Source organism: Hypomesus nipponensis, chromosome 25 (genome assembly GCF_054491055.1).
Source record: "Hypomesus nipponensis isolate SF chromosome 25, ASM5449105v1, whole genome shotgun sequence".
Taxonomy (NCBI): Eukaryota; Metazoa; Chordata; class Actinopteri; order Osmeriformes; family Osmeridae; genus Hypomesus; species Hypomesus nipponensis.
In genome coordinates, this window is record NC_140385.1 from 7,260,552 (window position 1) to 7,277,957 (window position 17,406).

Sequence of the window (17,406 nt, forward strand, 5' to 3'; positions counted from 1 at the left end):
GATAACCCTGTCAGTTAGGTACGACGACAGGAAACTGGCTCCGCAACTCCTTAGTCGTGTGGGTTAGCTTGCTCGCTAGCCATAGCTACCAAAAGCCAGACTGTACTGGATCTAGACCGGGTTAGATTGTTATTGACTGAAAATTGAACAGGAGTATTGTGTGATAGGCAGTATGACAAATGAGGGGTGGGTGGATGGATGGTTGGAGGAGAGCGTTTCTATGAATACTCTCACCCGTGAGCGCACGTTGCCCGATGCGGGGGGGGGTTGATTGCCTGAACTGTGACCCCTGGCTGCCACGAGTAACATAGTATGCTTGACATTCGTGACCGACAGTCTCTCTTTCACACACACACACACACACACACACACAAAACAGTAGCTGCTGCAGGTTCAACAAAGATCAAAAGACAGGGGCACGCTACACTCCTTGGCGACAAGTACAACTCTACACACACACACACACACCTGCTCTCCCCTCCAGACCCAGCCCTGCCTGGAGGCCCAACACAGACCCCCAGCAGGACTGAGAGGAGGACCCTGGAAGTGGAAGGAGGTGTGATGGTGGAGAGGGGGAGGGGGGGGGGGGGTGTTGTGCATGGCTGATTATCCAACCCTTCAGAGTCAGTCGAGAGCCAGCTGGACGAAGCGTTTGACGAGCCAGAGGATGACTAGGCCCTGTGTTCACGGGTGTGTGTTTACGCCTGCGTGTGTATAGGTGTGACTCGACGCCCAGACACACAGATCGTCCATCCCGGGTTTAGTTTTGTTTGAACTGCGTGCCAAAACAGGGCGGGACACCATGGCCTGGGTTTAGTTTTTTGGTCTTCCCATTTAGTTTTTTCTTAAACCAGTTTCACTTTTTTCCCCCAAGTCAAGTCCAAGGCTTTGGCTCTGTGTACAGCTTTGAGAGAAATAGCAAAAGACAAAAGGAGAGAATTCGAGAGACAACGAGAGAGTACGTGCGTGTGTGTGTCGGTGTACACAAGGCCTTAAGGGGAGACGAGGTCTGGAGAAGTGTCTCGTTTCACAGCCTGGGGGCCTGATAGCTGCGTGATCCGCTATGTGCAATCCCTCCCTCCCTCCCTCCCTCCCTCCCTCCCTCCCTCCCTCCCTCCCTCCCTCCCTCCCTCTCCCTCTCCCTCTCCCTCTCCCTCTCCCTCTCCCTCTCCCTCTCCCTCTCCCTCTCCCTCTCCCTCTCTCTCTCTCCCTCTCCCTCTCTCTCTCTCTCTCTCTCTCTCTCTCTCTCTCTCTCTCTCTCTCTCTCTCTCTCTAACTGTGGGATGAGCCAACACCCTAATGCACATGCACCCTTACCCCGTTACTTTGTATAGATGTGCGAGCGTGCCACAGCTGTACTTGATGTCATTGGGTAGCAAACCCACCCACCGACAGGACACACATTCGTAGCCAGAGCCGGCCCTCGTGCATCGCCAGTTCAAGCGGGTCCAGCGAGTTCCCCTGGAACACGAGACAGGAGAGGGGGGGGGGATGCCTTTAGGGATGTCATCGGCCTGGTGGACTCATTCTTAGACATGAATCAGGGGTCGCTTAGCGTGAGCCATGTTTGCACGCGAAAGTGACAGTGAAAAGACAGAGAGGGAGGGAAATTAGCTGTGGAGGTAATTTGCCTAATTGAGCTCGAGCGTGAGTAATCATCGCGACTAACCGTAAGTGTGTGGGCGCGCGTGCGTGGAGTCGTTGGGAAATGTTCAGTACGTCCTGTGTGTGTGTGTGGGCACAGAGTCGTGCTTGTGCGTGTGGCTGAGGTGCCCTCCGGGCAGAGAAAGAGAGGGAGAGGAAGAAAAGACAGAGAGAGCGATTTGGAGAAGTCAACCGCACCGGCTGCATTTACCCCCGGCAGGCAGCCTATTGAGAAATACCAGCATCCTGATGTCACACTGGGGAGAATGTCAGCCTGGGTCAGACACACCGCACACACGCGAAAGAGACACAATATCTTTGCTTCTAACACACACACACGTCCCAAAATCCACATGTGTGTGTTTGTGCGTGTGAGCGGCCGAGCATGGCCACTGAGCCTATTTCCACCTGCCCAGGTCCGACGTGGCAGGGAGGGCGAGGCAGGGCCCGGGGCAGCCCTCTCTGCCTCTGTGCTTACGTTGGCACCGAGTCCTGGCATGTGCCAGCCGCCGTGCCAACCATCACATAGTAAGGTGAGGTGGGGCGAGGGCAGACTCAAAGCTAACATGCCCACAACGTTTCCTGTTAGCGACGTGCCCCTGAGGAGACCTCGGGAGGGATATGAAGGAGAGAGAGAGAGAAAGAGAGAGGTGGAGAGAGAGGTGGGGAGAGAGAGAGAGAGAGAGAGAGAGAGAGAGAGAGAGAGAGAGAGAGCAGGGAGCAGGGTAGAGTAGCTCAGTAAAGAAAATTCTCCTGAACTACTCCTTAGTGATTTGATGTCCAGATGGCTGGTGTGTGCCCTGAAATACCCCACTGGTGAGAAAAGAGTTCTCACACACACACACACACAAACGTTCCAGCTGCAGGTCCCAAAACTACCACACACTTTGATATGAGAGTTTAATAACGAGGAGGGGAAGGAGAAAGAAGGGTTCCATACCTCTCTCTCCCTCCCTCTCTTCTCTTCCTCCCTCGCTCTCCGCCTCCTCTTCTCTTCCCCCCATAATGCTCTCCCTCTGTTCGACCACTTCCAACATGAAATCAGCCTAGTCATTGCTCCATATGGAGTTCTCTCTGTAGAGATCTTTAACTGTTGGCCAAGTGCCAGAACAACCTTGACGCACACACACACACACACACCACACTCACCAAGCACACACAAGCAAAATATACCGTAACAACACTAATTAGACACACAGACACGTTCTATAACACGAGCAAATAAGAAGACTGCGTCACTTCGATGAGCCAAGAAATCCTGCAGGTTCAGGCGGCATCAGCAGTGTGTGTGTGTGTGTGTGTGTGTGTCTAGGAGGTGAACTGGGAGAATCCACTCTCAAAACAGTGCACAGAAAAAGGTCTTTTCTGAGTCTTAAGGCTTTGATTTTCTCAATTTCACTCTTTGTCTGCTCGATTCTCTTTCAGTTCTCTCTTGCAGACCGCAATCCAGCTTCCATTGTTTGTACACGCGTGTGTTCTCTCATACTGTTTTCTCATTGGAGGGGTCGGTTTCCACATGGTTTTGCCTTATGTGCCCTCGGGAGAAACACCACAGAGCTGTGTGGGTGTGTGTGTGTGTGTGTGTGTGTGTGTTGCTATCCACACAGCCTCTGGGTTTGTGTGAATAAGTCACCCTGAGTGTGTTGACACAATCCCCCCCTCCCCTAGCTAGCAGCTTGAACGACAAGCCCGATGTGCCTTCCCCTAGCTCCGAGCAGAGACCGGGGGGAGATGAGGAGGAGTCGGGGGGCGAGAAGCAGATCTTCCCGGCCGCTGTTTATTTTAAACCCAATGTGTGAGTCATGGTCGTGTGTGTGTGTGTGTGTGTGTGTGTGTGGGGGGGGGGGGGATGGTGGGGCCATGCACACGTGAGGCTTGAGAGAAAGGGGAAAAGCACGGCTACGTGCGTGAGGGGGACCCAGGAGTCCCAGCCTCCACAGCGATGGGTCCTTCAGCTCTGTACTCTGCGTGACCTCTATGCTCGTCTCTGTCTTCACCTCTGCCGCACTGGGGAGCTAGGATGACTCACTGGCTTGGGGAGAGGGGAGGGGGGGGGGGGCGGGGGGTGTAGAGGGTGTTTGTAAAGAAACACGCAATCGCGCTCGCACGTTTTGACCACGTGTCGCGCACGCATTTCCCAATCAAGTCAAACACTCCTCGCATGAAAACCAACCCAGACCAGATACTGAAGTAGGTCAATGGTCGTCCGTCATCAGCTGGGAAAGGCTCATAAAGAACCACGGCGTCCTCCTTCCACACACTGGATCCACACAATAAGTCCATCAGCAAATTGTTCAATTGTCTCAGCACAGTCTCCGGCTTTCCATCTCTCCTGCTAACCACCGAACCACAGACTGCCTGTTTAACTAGCCCCAGTAGGGACTGGGCAGAAGCGCTACTGGACTGACAAAAAAAAGATTCCAGGCGAGGAGAGAGAGGGGAGAGGCAGAGGAAGCGAAGGGAGAAACAAAGAGAGACCGGTGGGAGACAGACAGAGCGAGAGAGAGACCGAGGGAGAGAACCTCGGATCTGAGAAAAGCTCTGTGACCTTTAGCCCACATGTGTGTGTGCGCTCCTCACCAAAACTGCAAGGGCAATGTGTTTGTGTGTGGATGCGTGGATGTGGTGTGTGGATGTGTGTGTGGTGTGTGGATGTGTGTGTGGATGTGTGTTTGGTGTGTGGATGTGTGTGTGGATGTGTGTGTGGATGTGTGTGTGTGGATGTGTGTGTGTGGATGTGTGTGTGGTGTGTGGATGTGTGTGTGTGCGGGGGTTTGAGCTGTGGCTGAGTGCAGAGGTAGTCACCTACAGCCTACTGTCTGGTTTCTATGTTGTTGCTGGAAGAAAAAAACACAACAAAAAAAAAAACACTTTTGTTCCTGATACCCTTCCCTTTTTTTCACTCTCTCTCTCCCCCTCTCTCTCCCCCTCTCTCTCTGTCTATCTGGTCTGTTGGTGTGTGTGGTGTTTGGAAAGGAAAGGCAAGGGTAGGACCCTGAATGCATGCTGTGGTTGTTCTGTGACCCAGATTGAGGCTGGCCAATAAGTTCCTTCCATGAATCCACAACAAGGCTTGAAGGAAATATGGCTATCATAGGACAAACCGCTGAATGTGTTTACATGCACGCGAATATTCCACTAATATTCTGAATATGATAGGATTCCGAATTTGTTGATTTTAGGAGCCTTGTTTGGACATGTACAGATGTATTTGTGTCTCAATTATAGTTTTTTACTGCGGTTCGCGTCCCATGGCCTCACATTAAACACAAATGTCACTGTTTGACAAGTCGTCTAGCTCAATGAATATGTTCACATGCACACATTATTTTGAATAGCCTACTCATTTTCAAGCATTCAGTTTTTTGCCCCGACTCCAACCCTGCGTGCAAACGAGACACCCAGTTCTTTCGGACGTTCGTTTCGTAAAAAAGAAGGGCCAGTGTCTCCAAAAATATCAAGTATTTGTACATCTAACATCTCCGTAGGTTTGTATCTCCGTCGGAATCGGCCCTTCTCCTCTCCATCCCTCTTCCTCCTCCTCCGTCTCAAGGGAGGCTAGCTGGTGTGGCCCTGTTCCTGCGGTGACTGGCCCGGACTGAGCCTGTGAAGCCCTCAGGGCCGCGGTGTGGAAATCCCAATGCTAATGTGTCGTGTGTTTCTGTTCGCTGCTTTCCTCAGCATACTGCCACAGTCTAATATGATCTCAACTGAAACAGGGGACAGGGTTGGTAAAAGACGAAAAGGGGGCTATGGTTTTCACGTGTCTTTGAGTTGGGTTTTAGGCTGAACATACAGCTGGCGGGCTTAGCCAAGCCTAGATGGAGCTGATAGTCTCTCAAATGGTTGAGCTCCATGTCTCTGCGGTGGTTTTGCCAGTTGCCACTCCCTGCTCTTCAGATGGAGGGGGGGGGGCAGTTTGGGTTCAAAGGGCCGTGGAGGAGTGGTGCATGGCTGGTGAGGGGGTTTTCCCCTCGGGCAAACTCAACTCCCTGGTTAAGAGAGTAAACGGACCATCTAAAAAAGGCAAGGACCGTGACTGAGGGGTTTTCAAAATAAAAGAAGGACATGAATTTAAAAAGTGGAACATTACACTGAGCAGGCTTGTGAGAAGAAAAGAAACTCAAACGTTCAATCGTGGTAGAAAAGTCAAAAGGCGCTGAGTAAGGGCTTTCTATGTTACCTGGGGCCAAACACATCATGGGATGAATAAAATACATTCCCACTTAAATAGAGGAAGTTAAGAAGTCTTTAGTTAGCTCCGGGCATATTCTTGTTGACTAAACAAAAACACAATTGGCAGAAAGTACCGTAATCTTCCTCTGTTAAAAGAATAGTTGTCCATAAACAAATCCCTTACCGCCCCAACCAAATCTGGAACAGAGCGAACACACACATGCGAAGACACGCACACACACACATCATTAGCATTCAAACTGAATCCAACACTGTCTGCTTGACTGGTGAGTTTCTGTAAGAGATTGCAAAACATGGCATTTGATTTGTTAAGGGGGTGGGGGCAGGAGGTTACTGAATGAGACCAAACCAGAAACAGACAGGGGATCACTTCATGTTTTCTGAATGAAACATCCTGAATGTGGAGAGGAGGGGAAGAGAAATGCTGACGCCGTAGAAACAACTGTTCCCTTGGCGATGCTGTAATCGCTACCAATAGCAACGGAGCGGGGAATGGGGGAGGGGGGTTCATCTGGAAGAGAGTGAGAGAGGAGAGAAGCAAAAGGGCAACGCAAAAACAAACCCAGGTTGGTCATTAGGCATAGGCCAGACTTGAACTTTCTTTCCGCTATCCCCACTCTATCTCTCTATCCTTCCACCTTTCTCTCCTCAATCTCTTTCTCCTACTCCTACTCTCTTGAAGGTAGATTTGCAAAGCCAAGGCCATCAACGACAGAGGAACTTGGGCCATTTTCAGGCTACCAAGTCCTTAATTTTTTTTTTTTAAATAAGTAAAAGATAAATATTTATCTTTTTGAAACCACACTATCAGCACCAGTGTGTTGAGTCTCGTCCTCTCTGAAAACAAAATTTTCTTCTGAATGTTCAAGATAGTCTCTGAGAGTGAATCCACTGTTCAAAATGTGTTTTTAAGTTCCATAAATGCATGACGTTTCCAAAGTAAATGATTAATTGCGTTAAATAATTGAGATCTCGATTTGACCGAAATAACCGTGTTGATTTTTGGCCTTAATTGAACAGCCTTAACAGCAACACTATTCAATAACAACACTATACATTCTTACCCCGTGTGAGCATAGGGTTCTCACATGCGGAATACAATCCCTCTCTAGCCTCTGGGCTTTATGGAATTACGCTCCTCAAATCCACAACCCCCCCCCCCCCACCACCAAATCCAAAACCTTACACCTCCCGTAAATAAAGGTTAAATCAAATACACGATTGATAAAAAGAGAGGCCCTTGTCTTCAGTGAGGGAGGGAAACCAAAGTATGACATAGTCCAAGGCTCGGGTTAATTTACACTGACAGACACCCTTCTTCTGCACACGCACATGGAGAGACACACACACACACACACTTGCATGTGGCCGAGTACCAAGTATGAGGAGTGCCAAGCTGGGAGAACGCCAAGCCAAATGACTCAAAAATGTGCCTGTTCATCCCCTGGGTTTCTCCTGTGGCTATTCTCCCTATGTAGAGAAAAAGAGAGAGAGAGAGAGAGAGAGACAGACAGAGAGAGACAGAGAGACAGAGAGACAGAGAGAGAGAGAGAGAGAGACAGAGAGACAGAGAGACAGAGAGACAGAGAGAGAGTGAGAGGGACCGACGGAGACAGCGAAAGAGGCAGAGAGAGAGAGCACCAAAGAGAAACAGAGCGAGAGACAGGGTTAAGGGGAAAGAGCGAGCAGAGGAGAGAGCTCTGGTTCTGAGAAACAGAAGGAGCATGGTTAGCTAGACAGGCGAGTTCGAACTCAATAGAACAAGTCTAATCCAGAGCACAGGCTTCGGGGGATATCGCAAAGCAAAAGGAACCGTAGAAAGTTCAACGAGCCTTTTAGGAGGTTAGGACTATCACACCTACTGTTGAGTGCAACGACAGTCGACCTGACACATGCTCCTGTCACACTGCCACTGTCTCTTCCTCAAGCCGGCCACACACACACACACACACACCCTGACTTTGAAGATTTTCACAGCTCCTGAATATAGAGTTCCTTTTACAACACCAAGCGCTAAGATCCTGAGGTGACATGCAATACAGGGTTTTTACGAGCTTGTCGCCCCGCCTTCATTAACCAAATAATCAGTCAGCGCTCCCACTCAGGTAGAGGAGAGAGAAGCGCGTGTGTCGGATTGTGTGCGCGTGCGCGTTGTCGGCGCATAACACGCGCACAAAGCATGTCGATTCGCGTGGAGGGCGGTGTGCGTTGCAGCGAGTGCACGTGTCGACGCGTGTGTGTGTGTGTGTCTACTTGTGAAGAGGGGAGGAATGGGGGGGATGAGACCCCCTTTCAAGTCTAGCCGCGCCTCCACGCCACCAAAAAGGTCACCGCTTCCACATCTGCTCCTCTCTCTCTCTCTCTCTCTCTCTCTCTCTGAACCTCTCCTTTCATAAAGGGAAACAGGGAAGAGGAGAGGACTCCGGGGAACACACACGCACGCGCGCACGCACACACACACACACACACTCCGGTTTCCAGTAAACTCGCAGCCCCTGTACAGTCCCGTCTGTGACTCACACAGATTTGCTCTGAACAGCCGTATCGTGAGCACAGGGCATCAACACACACGACCACATAACCCACACAGATTGCCACACACACACACACATGCTGTCCCTCACAGCCAGGCTTGCCGGTATCATTACACAAACAAAAGTTGTAAATAAAAAAAAAACATTTAAATACAAAAGTTAAAAAGAACATTCGAAATATAAAGAGGTTTGTAATTGACATGACTGGGTGCGTGTACTTTGGTAAGGAGTGGCTTGGGGGTGAGGGGGTGGAGTGAGTGTGTGAGTGAGTGAGTGGGTGGGGATGGGGGAGGGGCTGGGGGGGGGGGCAAAGTTAAATTGAATACTGTTCCCCCAGGGGCTGAGGAGAGGCAGCATTGTGTTGAAATAAGTGATTCATGCTTTTATCATCCCAGGTGATGCAGAGATAGTCTCTCCTACGAAACAGTACCGTTCTTTCAACCGGAGCTCCCTGACAGTGTCAAAGACAGATTTCAAAGGGGGGGGGGGGGGGGGTTATTAACGCAACATTATCTCCCTTTTTGCTTGTTTTTTCTATATTCTAGGCTGCGTTTGAGGAATACACAGGCTCTCATCTATAGGTTTTGTAACCTCTAGCATTGAATCGGGCTGCGCTCTTATTGAGAAGATAGCCCTGTGCTACTCACCTGAGCAACATCTACTACCGTATCACTGGCTGGGTGTTTTCAGAGATGGCCCAAAGCTACATGTTCGCCGCACACTTTGGCCTACACCTGCTAGAAATTTAATTAATGTTAACTCCATAAGAGCAGGACGATATTCGGCCTATTGCACTAAATCAAACCGACTGCCCTTTTGTCTCTGAAACGGTTCCTTTAACCACAGCTAGCCTTCACTCCATACCAGGCTGCCAAGCCACTGCTCCAGCTCAACCGTCGCTTAGCGTTAGGAAGGGGCCCTGTGTGGGCTTAGCACAGTGAGGACATAGGGGCACCAGGCCGTGGACAGCCCGGCTGGTCTGTTTTCTTTCTTTCTCTCTCTGTCTCTCTCTCTCTCTCTCTCTCTCTCTCTGTCTCTCTCTCTCTCTCTCTCTCTGTCTGTCTCTCTCTCTCTCAGTAGCTTTCAGCCGTTGGGAGTGGCTGTGCCCTGCCACATGCTAATAAAGACCCCTTATGGCACTTTAATTTTCTGTTAAACCTCTCTGCCCCCCACCCCTTCTACCCCCACTGGCCCCACTCCATCCCCCGCAGAGAACACACACACAAACTCAGCTCTGTAGATATCATCTGGACAGGTGGCCAGCAACCCAGACCTGACCCCCCCCCCCCCCTCTCCCCTCACTCCTCCAAACTGAAATCAGCTCAGGCCAGCATGAAAGCCCCAGATATACTGTCACCCTCAACATGCAACCCCCCCCCCCCCCCCCCTCACACACTCACACCGTCTCACACGCACACAGATCGCAAAGAAAAGAAAAAAAAGATGTCCCGTCACCCACTGAGCTGTCTGTAAGGATTTCAGGCTACTGTATAAACATTTTAAATAAAGCTTGTACTAAACTATTGGAGCCAGGTCGTATACATTTCGGAACTGTTTTTATTGAGGGGAATGTTTTATTGACAAAAACAATTATATGGTTTATCAACTGTACAATTACATGTAATAGCCTATTACCGCCTGATGCCACATTACATGTGTTAATTGTTGCAATATAGATACTTTAACGTCCAGATATTTAAGCCACTTGTTTTAGCCATCTTAAAATTAACTACCATACATGTTTTCCCTTTACCTATTGACATTGTAAAAATTGTGTTCACGCTCACGAAACTCGGAAAAATAGTTTCACTAAAAGAGCTAACTAAATCTGATTTCAGCTCCTTGACTTTCAAAGCAGAAAGAAGTTAGAGGTGTGTTTGATTACAGCAAATTAAATTCTATAATTCAGAAAGTTATGTTCTTCAGCAGATAAATAAACTCAGAACATGCATCAAATCTCACGCATTTGTTATTGCATTTTTCTGACCTTTTTACTTTCGTGACGTTTGCTAAAAAAGCTAACACAGGACACACCACACTGCTAGCTGGTCAATAATATTGCAACATGTTCAATGTAGAATTAAAGGTAGCTGGGTAATATATCAAATTACGTTGTACATTTCGTATATAAAACTCCACGTGAATGGAAGTAATCTAGAAAAATGTCCTTAAATGCACTCAACATTAAAAATTGTTTCCATAGGGCTCAGCCAGTAAAGCCAGCAAGGGACTGTTGGTAAACATTTGATTCGAGGAGCTAGCGACGCATGAATGTCAAAACATTGCTGGCAATCACCAATGCATCAAAGCCAAAATACCAGGAAAAATTTTAATACACAACTAACCGGACATTTAGCAAAAACAACTAGTACAGCTAGGCTACAAATAAGAGAATGAGAATGACTCGTACAACACAATCGGAGCTAAAAACACCGAATAAACGGTGACTTGCTTGACAAAGCCACACAACGTGTTCCGAGCCAGACATTCAGCCCTCTATCAGACATTGCACAACCAATTAGATAGGCATTTCCTAGCAAGCTGTTTGGAAAGGAATACATAACGTGTTCAATACAATATCTGTAGTGGGGTCTTAAAGGGGAAAAGCAGGACGGTTTATTTTTCCCCATACGGATCGTACTCGTGTCGATGTCTGGCTCTGGAAAAGGCAGCTCGCTCGCCAAGGCAAGGGAGACCCACAACACCGCGGTGCAGCAACAGTCAGTTCAGTAAAGTAGTCAAAGAAAACCCCACACGCAATGTATTTCAACAAATAAATGTCCCAAGCAACTGGAAATAAATAGCCAACGATACACACGTGGTTTCTATAACCATTGACTTAGTTACAGCAATTTCTTGCATGTACAGAATTGCAATTCACATCAACTCTTCCCCAACCACCAGTCCTGAATCTCAGACTTACCCTGTCACAACAGGCGCCATCTTCCACAAACTCTCACCAAAACTCCAACACTCGCGATATCCTTTCTCCCAGACCAACAATCCGCCGAGACAACAGAAGCAGACTGGAGATGTAGGGACGAGGGAGAAAGAGAGAAAGGGGGTGGGTGAGACAGAAAGGAGGGGGAGGCGGCGGGTAGCTAGAGAGAGTGGAGAGAAAAGGGCAGACGCCACAACAACAGGCGTGGGAAACTTCCGAGATATCGCGAGACTTGGAAAACTCTCACCATAGACAAACGTCAAGGACATGGTGTGTTATCGCGAGATGAGGATCAAGTGGAGTTCTTGCTTATTTTATGGTGCTGAAAACGATTCCCACGTGTTTCCAAAGTACTAAATTACAGATGCCATCGAACGTTGTTAATTTTTTTTTTTTTTACAGAATTTGTGGTTGTGTAGAATGCATGCATCTAGCAACTGAAGCTCTTCAGAAAGCAAGGTAGGTTGAAATGCTATAAGACCAGATAAATCACAGGCTCACCATTGTGTTACCACCGTGATTATTAAACTATACCACCAAATTTAGGACTAGAGTTTCATGACTGATTCAAATTACAGTCTTAACCTAAGGTAAGTACAAAAGAGGGGATTGTCTCTTCGGGATATTTCTTCCCCTCTCTCTCTCTTGGCCAAAAGCAGGCAAACTACTATCTTTTGGATTCAAAGGTTATTTTGTTTAGTTGTGTTGGAGCACCCTCCCTTAAATGGCATTCCTGCATTTCTGAGGAAGTGGCAAGATGTTAACTGTCCTGTAGGTCTGTAGTCTTGTTTTCTGTCCTCTTTCAAGCCTGGCATCATTTTCATATGTTTAAGACCACTGTTCTGTACTTTGTCAACTATTTGTACTCAACCCACCTTCAACACCTAAGAGAGGTTATTGAATTGAGTGTGAGGAGTGAAGTATTTGTGTGTGTGTGTGTGTGTGTGTGTGTGTGTGTGTGTGTGTGTGTGTGTGTGTGTGTGTGTGTGCGTGTGTAGGTTTGTGGGAAGTTTGAGTGTGTTTCCTGTGTGACTACTGCAATTCAATCAGTTGGGTTGTAAATATTATCAACACATGAAGCCTAATTATAACGTGAATTTTATTGTGGTTGCTATCAACCTTGATTCCTAGGGACCTACAGCATCTCTTCATCTGAATCAATACCCAACCCTTCTTCATAGTGTAGCAGATGCAAACTATCTCAGTGCTTTTCATTAAAAATCCACCCCTTTTTATATCCTTCAGACCCCAAACTCATTTGACTGACCCTTCATACATCTACGAGAAAGAGAGAGAGATAGAGAAAGAGAGAGAGAGAGAGATCAGGCAGACAGGCAAAGAGCTGTGGGTTAAAGAAAGGGAAGAGACACACACAGAGCCCATAAGAGAGAGGCCAAAATAGAGAGACATTGGGAAATGAAAGAGGGACCTGGAGAGAGTGGCAGAGAGGAGTCAAGGCAGCATAGGGGGAGATTTAGCATGAGAGTGTGACTGGCTTGACGCCCACACTATGAAGACACAGAGACCTCATCCCCCAAACTGTTTTTCCATTCTTTCTTTTTTTATTGTCAGCGGTGGACCTCCAGTCACTCTCAGCAGTGAATAGGAAGCGTAAAGTTTCCCAAATGTTTTACAGCTGAACACTGTAAAAAAAGACTACACAAGCGCAAGTCCTTTTCAGAGAAAATAAAAGAAAGAAAGACTGAAGATGTCTTGAGTAGAAGGTCTTGAGTACTTTGAATGTGGGGTTTAATAACAACTGGGTTCGACCTTTGACCTCCCAGTGTTGTAAAACTCATAACATATTTTTATGAACGCTCACAGACATGATTTAATGTTTCCTTGTGGGCCCCTCTTGTAATTTTCATATCTCCGTCTGCTTTCTGGAAATGTGTCACTCTGGAAAGCACACTGGAAAAATTCTTCTGAAAGTCGTACAAAAACAAAGTATGAGAATATAATTAAACTCAAGATGATAATGAACCTCGAAGCTCGATTCTGATTAGGAACGCTTCATGATTTAGCAGCTTTTGCTCGATACTGATTCTCTTTCTGTCTCCCCTTGCCCCTTTCTTTCGTTAGGTACAAAACGATTATTTTTAATGGAGAGGGACCATCTCTGGAGCTCAATAAAGAAAACGTAAGCCGCCAATTCAAGCAATCATGACTAAGCCACGAGCGCTCAGTCTATAAATCCTCTCACTCGACTGCCTGCACCCGTTGCCAAACAAAAAATTGGTCTCCTTTCACCAACCCCAGGACTTCTCCCCAGAAAAGACCCAGCTTTGTAACTGTGTGAGCACAGCACACGATTGGTTGTGTCAGTATGATTGGCGTGTCATTGTGATGTGATTATTTCCATTGTGTCCTTATGATGTTACATCTGGGTTGGGACAGGAAAAGCAAGGACAGATTATGTTGGGAGTGCGAAATGCAACAGGAGATGAAGACAGCAGTATTTCCAAAGCTCAGCCGGTTCAGTGCCAAGCTGAAATACTCAAATTAATGATTATGAAGGATTTCTTTTTTTCTTCACTTCAAAGCCTCCAATTTTCGCATTTATCCAGTTTAGGGAAGTAATTAATCATTATTAGTGCACATTTGAAACGAAAGAGATTTAATAAGAGATTAAGAAAGATAACAAATTGCAGTTACCAACTGTTTAAGTCACTTCTTGAATCACTCGATTCCTTGGGGACTTTAGTGAAATGGATCGTTTCAAACCTTCAGAATCACCAGACAAACCAAGACACCCAGTTAGATTTCTATCATGTGGCAGACAGACACACAGAGGAAGGTAAATGTGCAGGCAGACAGAGAGGAACAGACAGGAAAGCCATATTTGAACTTTAAAACCCCACGTGTTTCCCTGTAAATAAAGTGCCTCTGGTCTGTCGGCTCTTAGAACGTCAGATAAGATCGTAGGCCTACTCTCTGGCAGAGTGCCATCCCCGGCACATCACAAGATCACAGTCTTGAATTACAACTGGTTTTGCCGGTGTCAGTGAGAGTTTGCGGCAAAACCAAGGATGTCCCTGTCGGTCTGACTGTTAAAAAAAAACCAGGAATGCGTGGGGTCAGTTTGAGGAACCGTTTGTCCAAACACTGCACTTCAAAAGACCCTGGTGCTCCATGATCCCATCTCACCTCCCAATCAAATCTGCCGTCACACAGTCGTCTGCTCCAGTCCCCTGGCAGCATTGTGTCACAGTGTTTCTGTTCTCTCAAAACAACGAGGGGTTGATACGTTTGTGGTTCGTGTCGAAGGAATTGTGTGTTTTGAATGTCAATTTTCCTTTCGCTTTCACGCACCCCCGGGTTTCCACAGTCTTTCAAAAAAAAAGACCAAGTAAAATGTTGTGTTGTGAGGATAACTATCTCCTATGGCTCATATTGAGTTAATTCTATCCTATATCTAGCTGTATAGCCTGACGTTGTCATACTCATAATTCTAGTCAGAATACGAGTCTGAAAACTGTCCGTTGGGCTGTGACTATGGGGCGTGTTTCAACCGAACTCGTAAAACAAATGCCTCTTCGCTCAATTGGATAGACCTACAACCAATCTGAGCAACATAATATGTTGTTTGTTGAAAACAAATTCAACTCAAGGGCTCTTTCGTGACGTTGTTGATTACGTTACTGTTGATCATCTGTCCATCATCGTATAAAGCCCGCCCTAGCAATTTCATTGGTCCGCCCTGATCCTGGTTTTATGTAGTTGTTCCCAATACGACACCCTTTAGACCCAACTTCCCGACCAAATTTGTTTGTGGGCGGGGAGAAGTTGGGCTGGCAGCCAGGCTAACAAAGAACTGTTCTGATCTGAGAAAGCTAGCAATGATAGAGTTCGACTGAGACCGAATAACTGTGATGTTTTAATTTATTGACCAAATGAGAGTGTCTTTGGCCTGATTAATCAACCCAAAACTTAATTAGAAACACAGACAGTGATAAAAATCTACTTCATAGGTGTATTTTAAGTGTGGATATTTATGAAATGAGTCACACATTTCAAAATCATGTCAGCATCACATAAAATAATGAATGGACTTAACCATTGATATCACCGTCAAACAACAGTCAGCAAACTCATTTGTCAAACTATTTTCTACTCAGCCTATTTTTATAAGACGTTAAGTGTGGGTTCGTACCGGTCTTTTCATAGTGTGAAAACAGTTCATCATGAGTTCTGCATTACATGTAATGTGTCAAATGCATAATTGTTGTCACATTTATATTTTTTTATGGGGGGGACTTTAAATGTTATCAGTGCAGATACAAGTGTTGGCTGTGCGGTGGCTTTTGAAGATGCCTGGTCTTCCGACGGACACCATAGAAAATGATAAGCAGATAAGGAGGCATCTTTAAACACAAGCAGACATTCACAAGTAAAACAGATGTGCCTTTGGCACCGGTCACATTTCTCTGGCAAGGATCGCATCGTGTTTGTTTGTGTCCCTGTGGAACCAAATGAACTTTCCCTCAGAGAGAATAATGTAGGATTTCTGTCTGCTTTAAGACTTCAGGACATTAGTGTGAAAACAAAGATGTATTTCCATCAATATTAGCCTTCATTCCCTGTTGAAGACCTTACATTCTGTCCCCTTACACGTGACCCATTACATGCATTTACCTTTGCCAGATTTGAAAATAGGTTCTTAAATTTGAAGGATCTGTACATCAAAAGGGTTATTAGCGGATCTACACACTTTATTTCCTATAAAAAGTGGTTCTGTGTCTGTTTTCTGTTGTAGTACTTAAGTACTTTGCTAGTTGTTTTTAGTTTGACTATATCAGGGTATACATTTTCATACACAAACTTATTTGCTGGACTCAACGTGGAGAGCAGTGTAGCGTCTGGGTTTATACGTTATACATTATCTGACAAGTAGGCCTACTGCTTAACGTCACACTTCAAGAGGTGAAAATGATTATTGAGTACACAAGAAGTGAATGTTGTTACTTCAGTCTCGAGAATCTTCCAAACTTAACCGATTAAAAAAATGTGAGAGACCACAGGCAGAATGACAGATACATTATAAAGCACTCATACTGCTGCCATCTTAAAAAGAGACAAAAGTTTACTGATGGATTTTGTTGGCAATTTTTCTGTTCTACACGAGTACGGTTGCTTCCCGGTCATTGGCTATTGTGGGTATCTGCTCAACATTCCATCGCTGTCTTTTTTTCACTGCAGGATTTCAAGTGGTTCAACATCAGGGAGACTCCCATCCAGTTGGTACCATTAAGATTACGTCTGGAAACCCCTCACACTACAGGATTATTTGGTCAGATAATCTGTTACGATCAACCCAGAGTCAGGAACGCCCCCTCAGTCGCAAGGGCCAATTCGGACTCAAAATCGGCCCAATTATCCTCTAGTCTGCACAGGAATCAGTAGTTATCTTCATGCTAAGACACTAGTGACTCATGCACCATGTGGCCAGACAATCTTTCCATTGGACAACTGGTTCGTCCTTCAACTTATACCATAAATTACAAGGTGTTATGCAGAGCATTTGTGTAATTCTAGAACACTTTACGTTCTATGTAGTGGAATTCTGATAAATGTGGAGCATAGTGAGAATACATTATATCTCAAAAACCTTACCACAAAATCATTTGTTTGTTGTTAGGATGTGGTTGTAATATAATTTTCCAGTTCTGAAGATCCAATTTAGTAGTTGCGGACAGAGAATTTCCTATTAGGGAAGGTTTCCTTTTAGCAAGGGAGTTTGAAGTGAATTCCTGAAAAAAAGAAAACCATAAGAAAGAATAACAAGACCAAGTCCAGAAAATGTCATAACAATGAACGTTTCCAACAAAAGTCAATCTCTTCCACTTTGTGTAAATTCTGTGGGATCTTCAGATCCAGTAAACTTGAAGGGAAACTCAGAACTCATCGGTTTGGGCTGTTGCCCTCTTTTGACCATGGACTGCCGACATTCAGTTAATCACTTCGAAACAACTTTGATCACATAATGGATAACATCCATATTAAATGCATACGTTGTCCTTGTAGAATAGTGTACAGGGGCTACTGATATATTTGGACAATTTACACTTTCCTGTAAAATCTATCAAATCT

General features: G+C 46.2%; 1 protein-coding gene across 1 annotated transcript in view; it reads right to left on the reverse strand.

Annotated features, from left to right (window-relative positions):
• Positions 1 to 11,454, reverse strand: part of rbpjb (recombination signal binding protein for immunoglobulin kappa J region b) — a 35,226-nt gene extending 23,772 nt beyond the window's left edge. Inside the window, exon 1 of the mRNA XM_084691367.1 lies at positions 11,299 to 11,454. Within this exon, the coding sequence (XP_084547493.1) occupies positions 11,299 to 11,318 (20 nt within the window). The 5' untranslated portion in view covers positions 11,319 to 11,454. The remainder of the gene's footprint in view (positions 1 to 11,298) is intronic.
• Between the last annotated feature and the right edge of the window lie 5,952 nt (positions 11,455 to 17,406).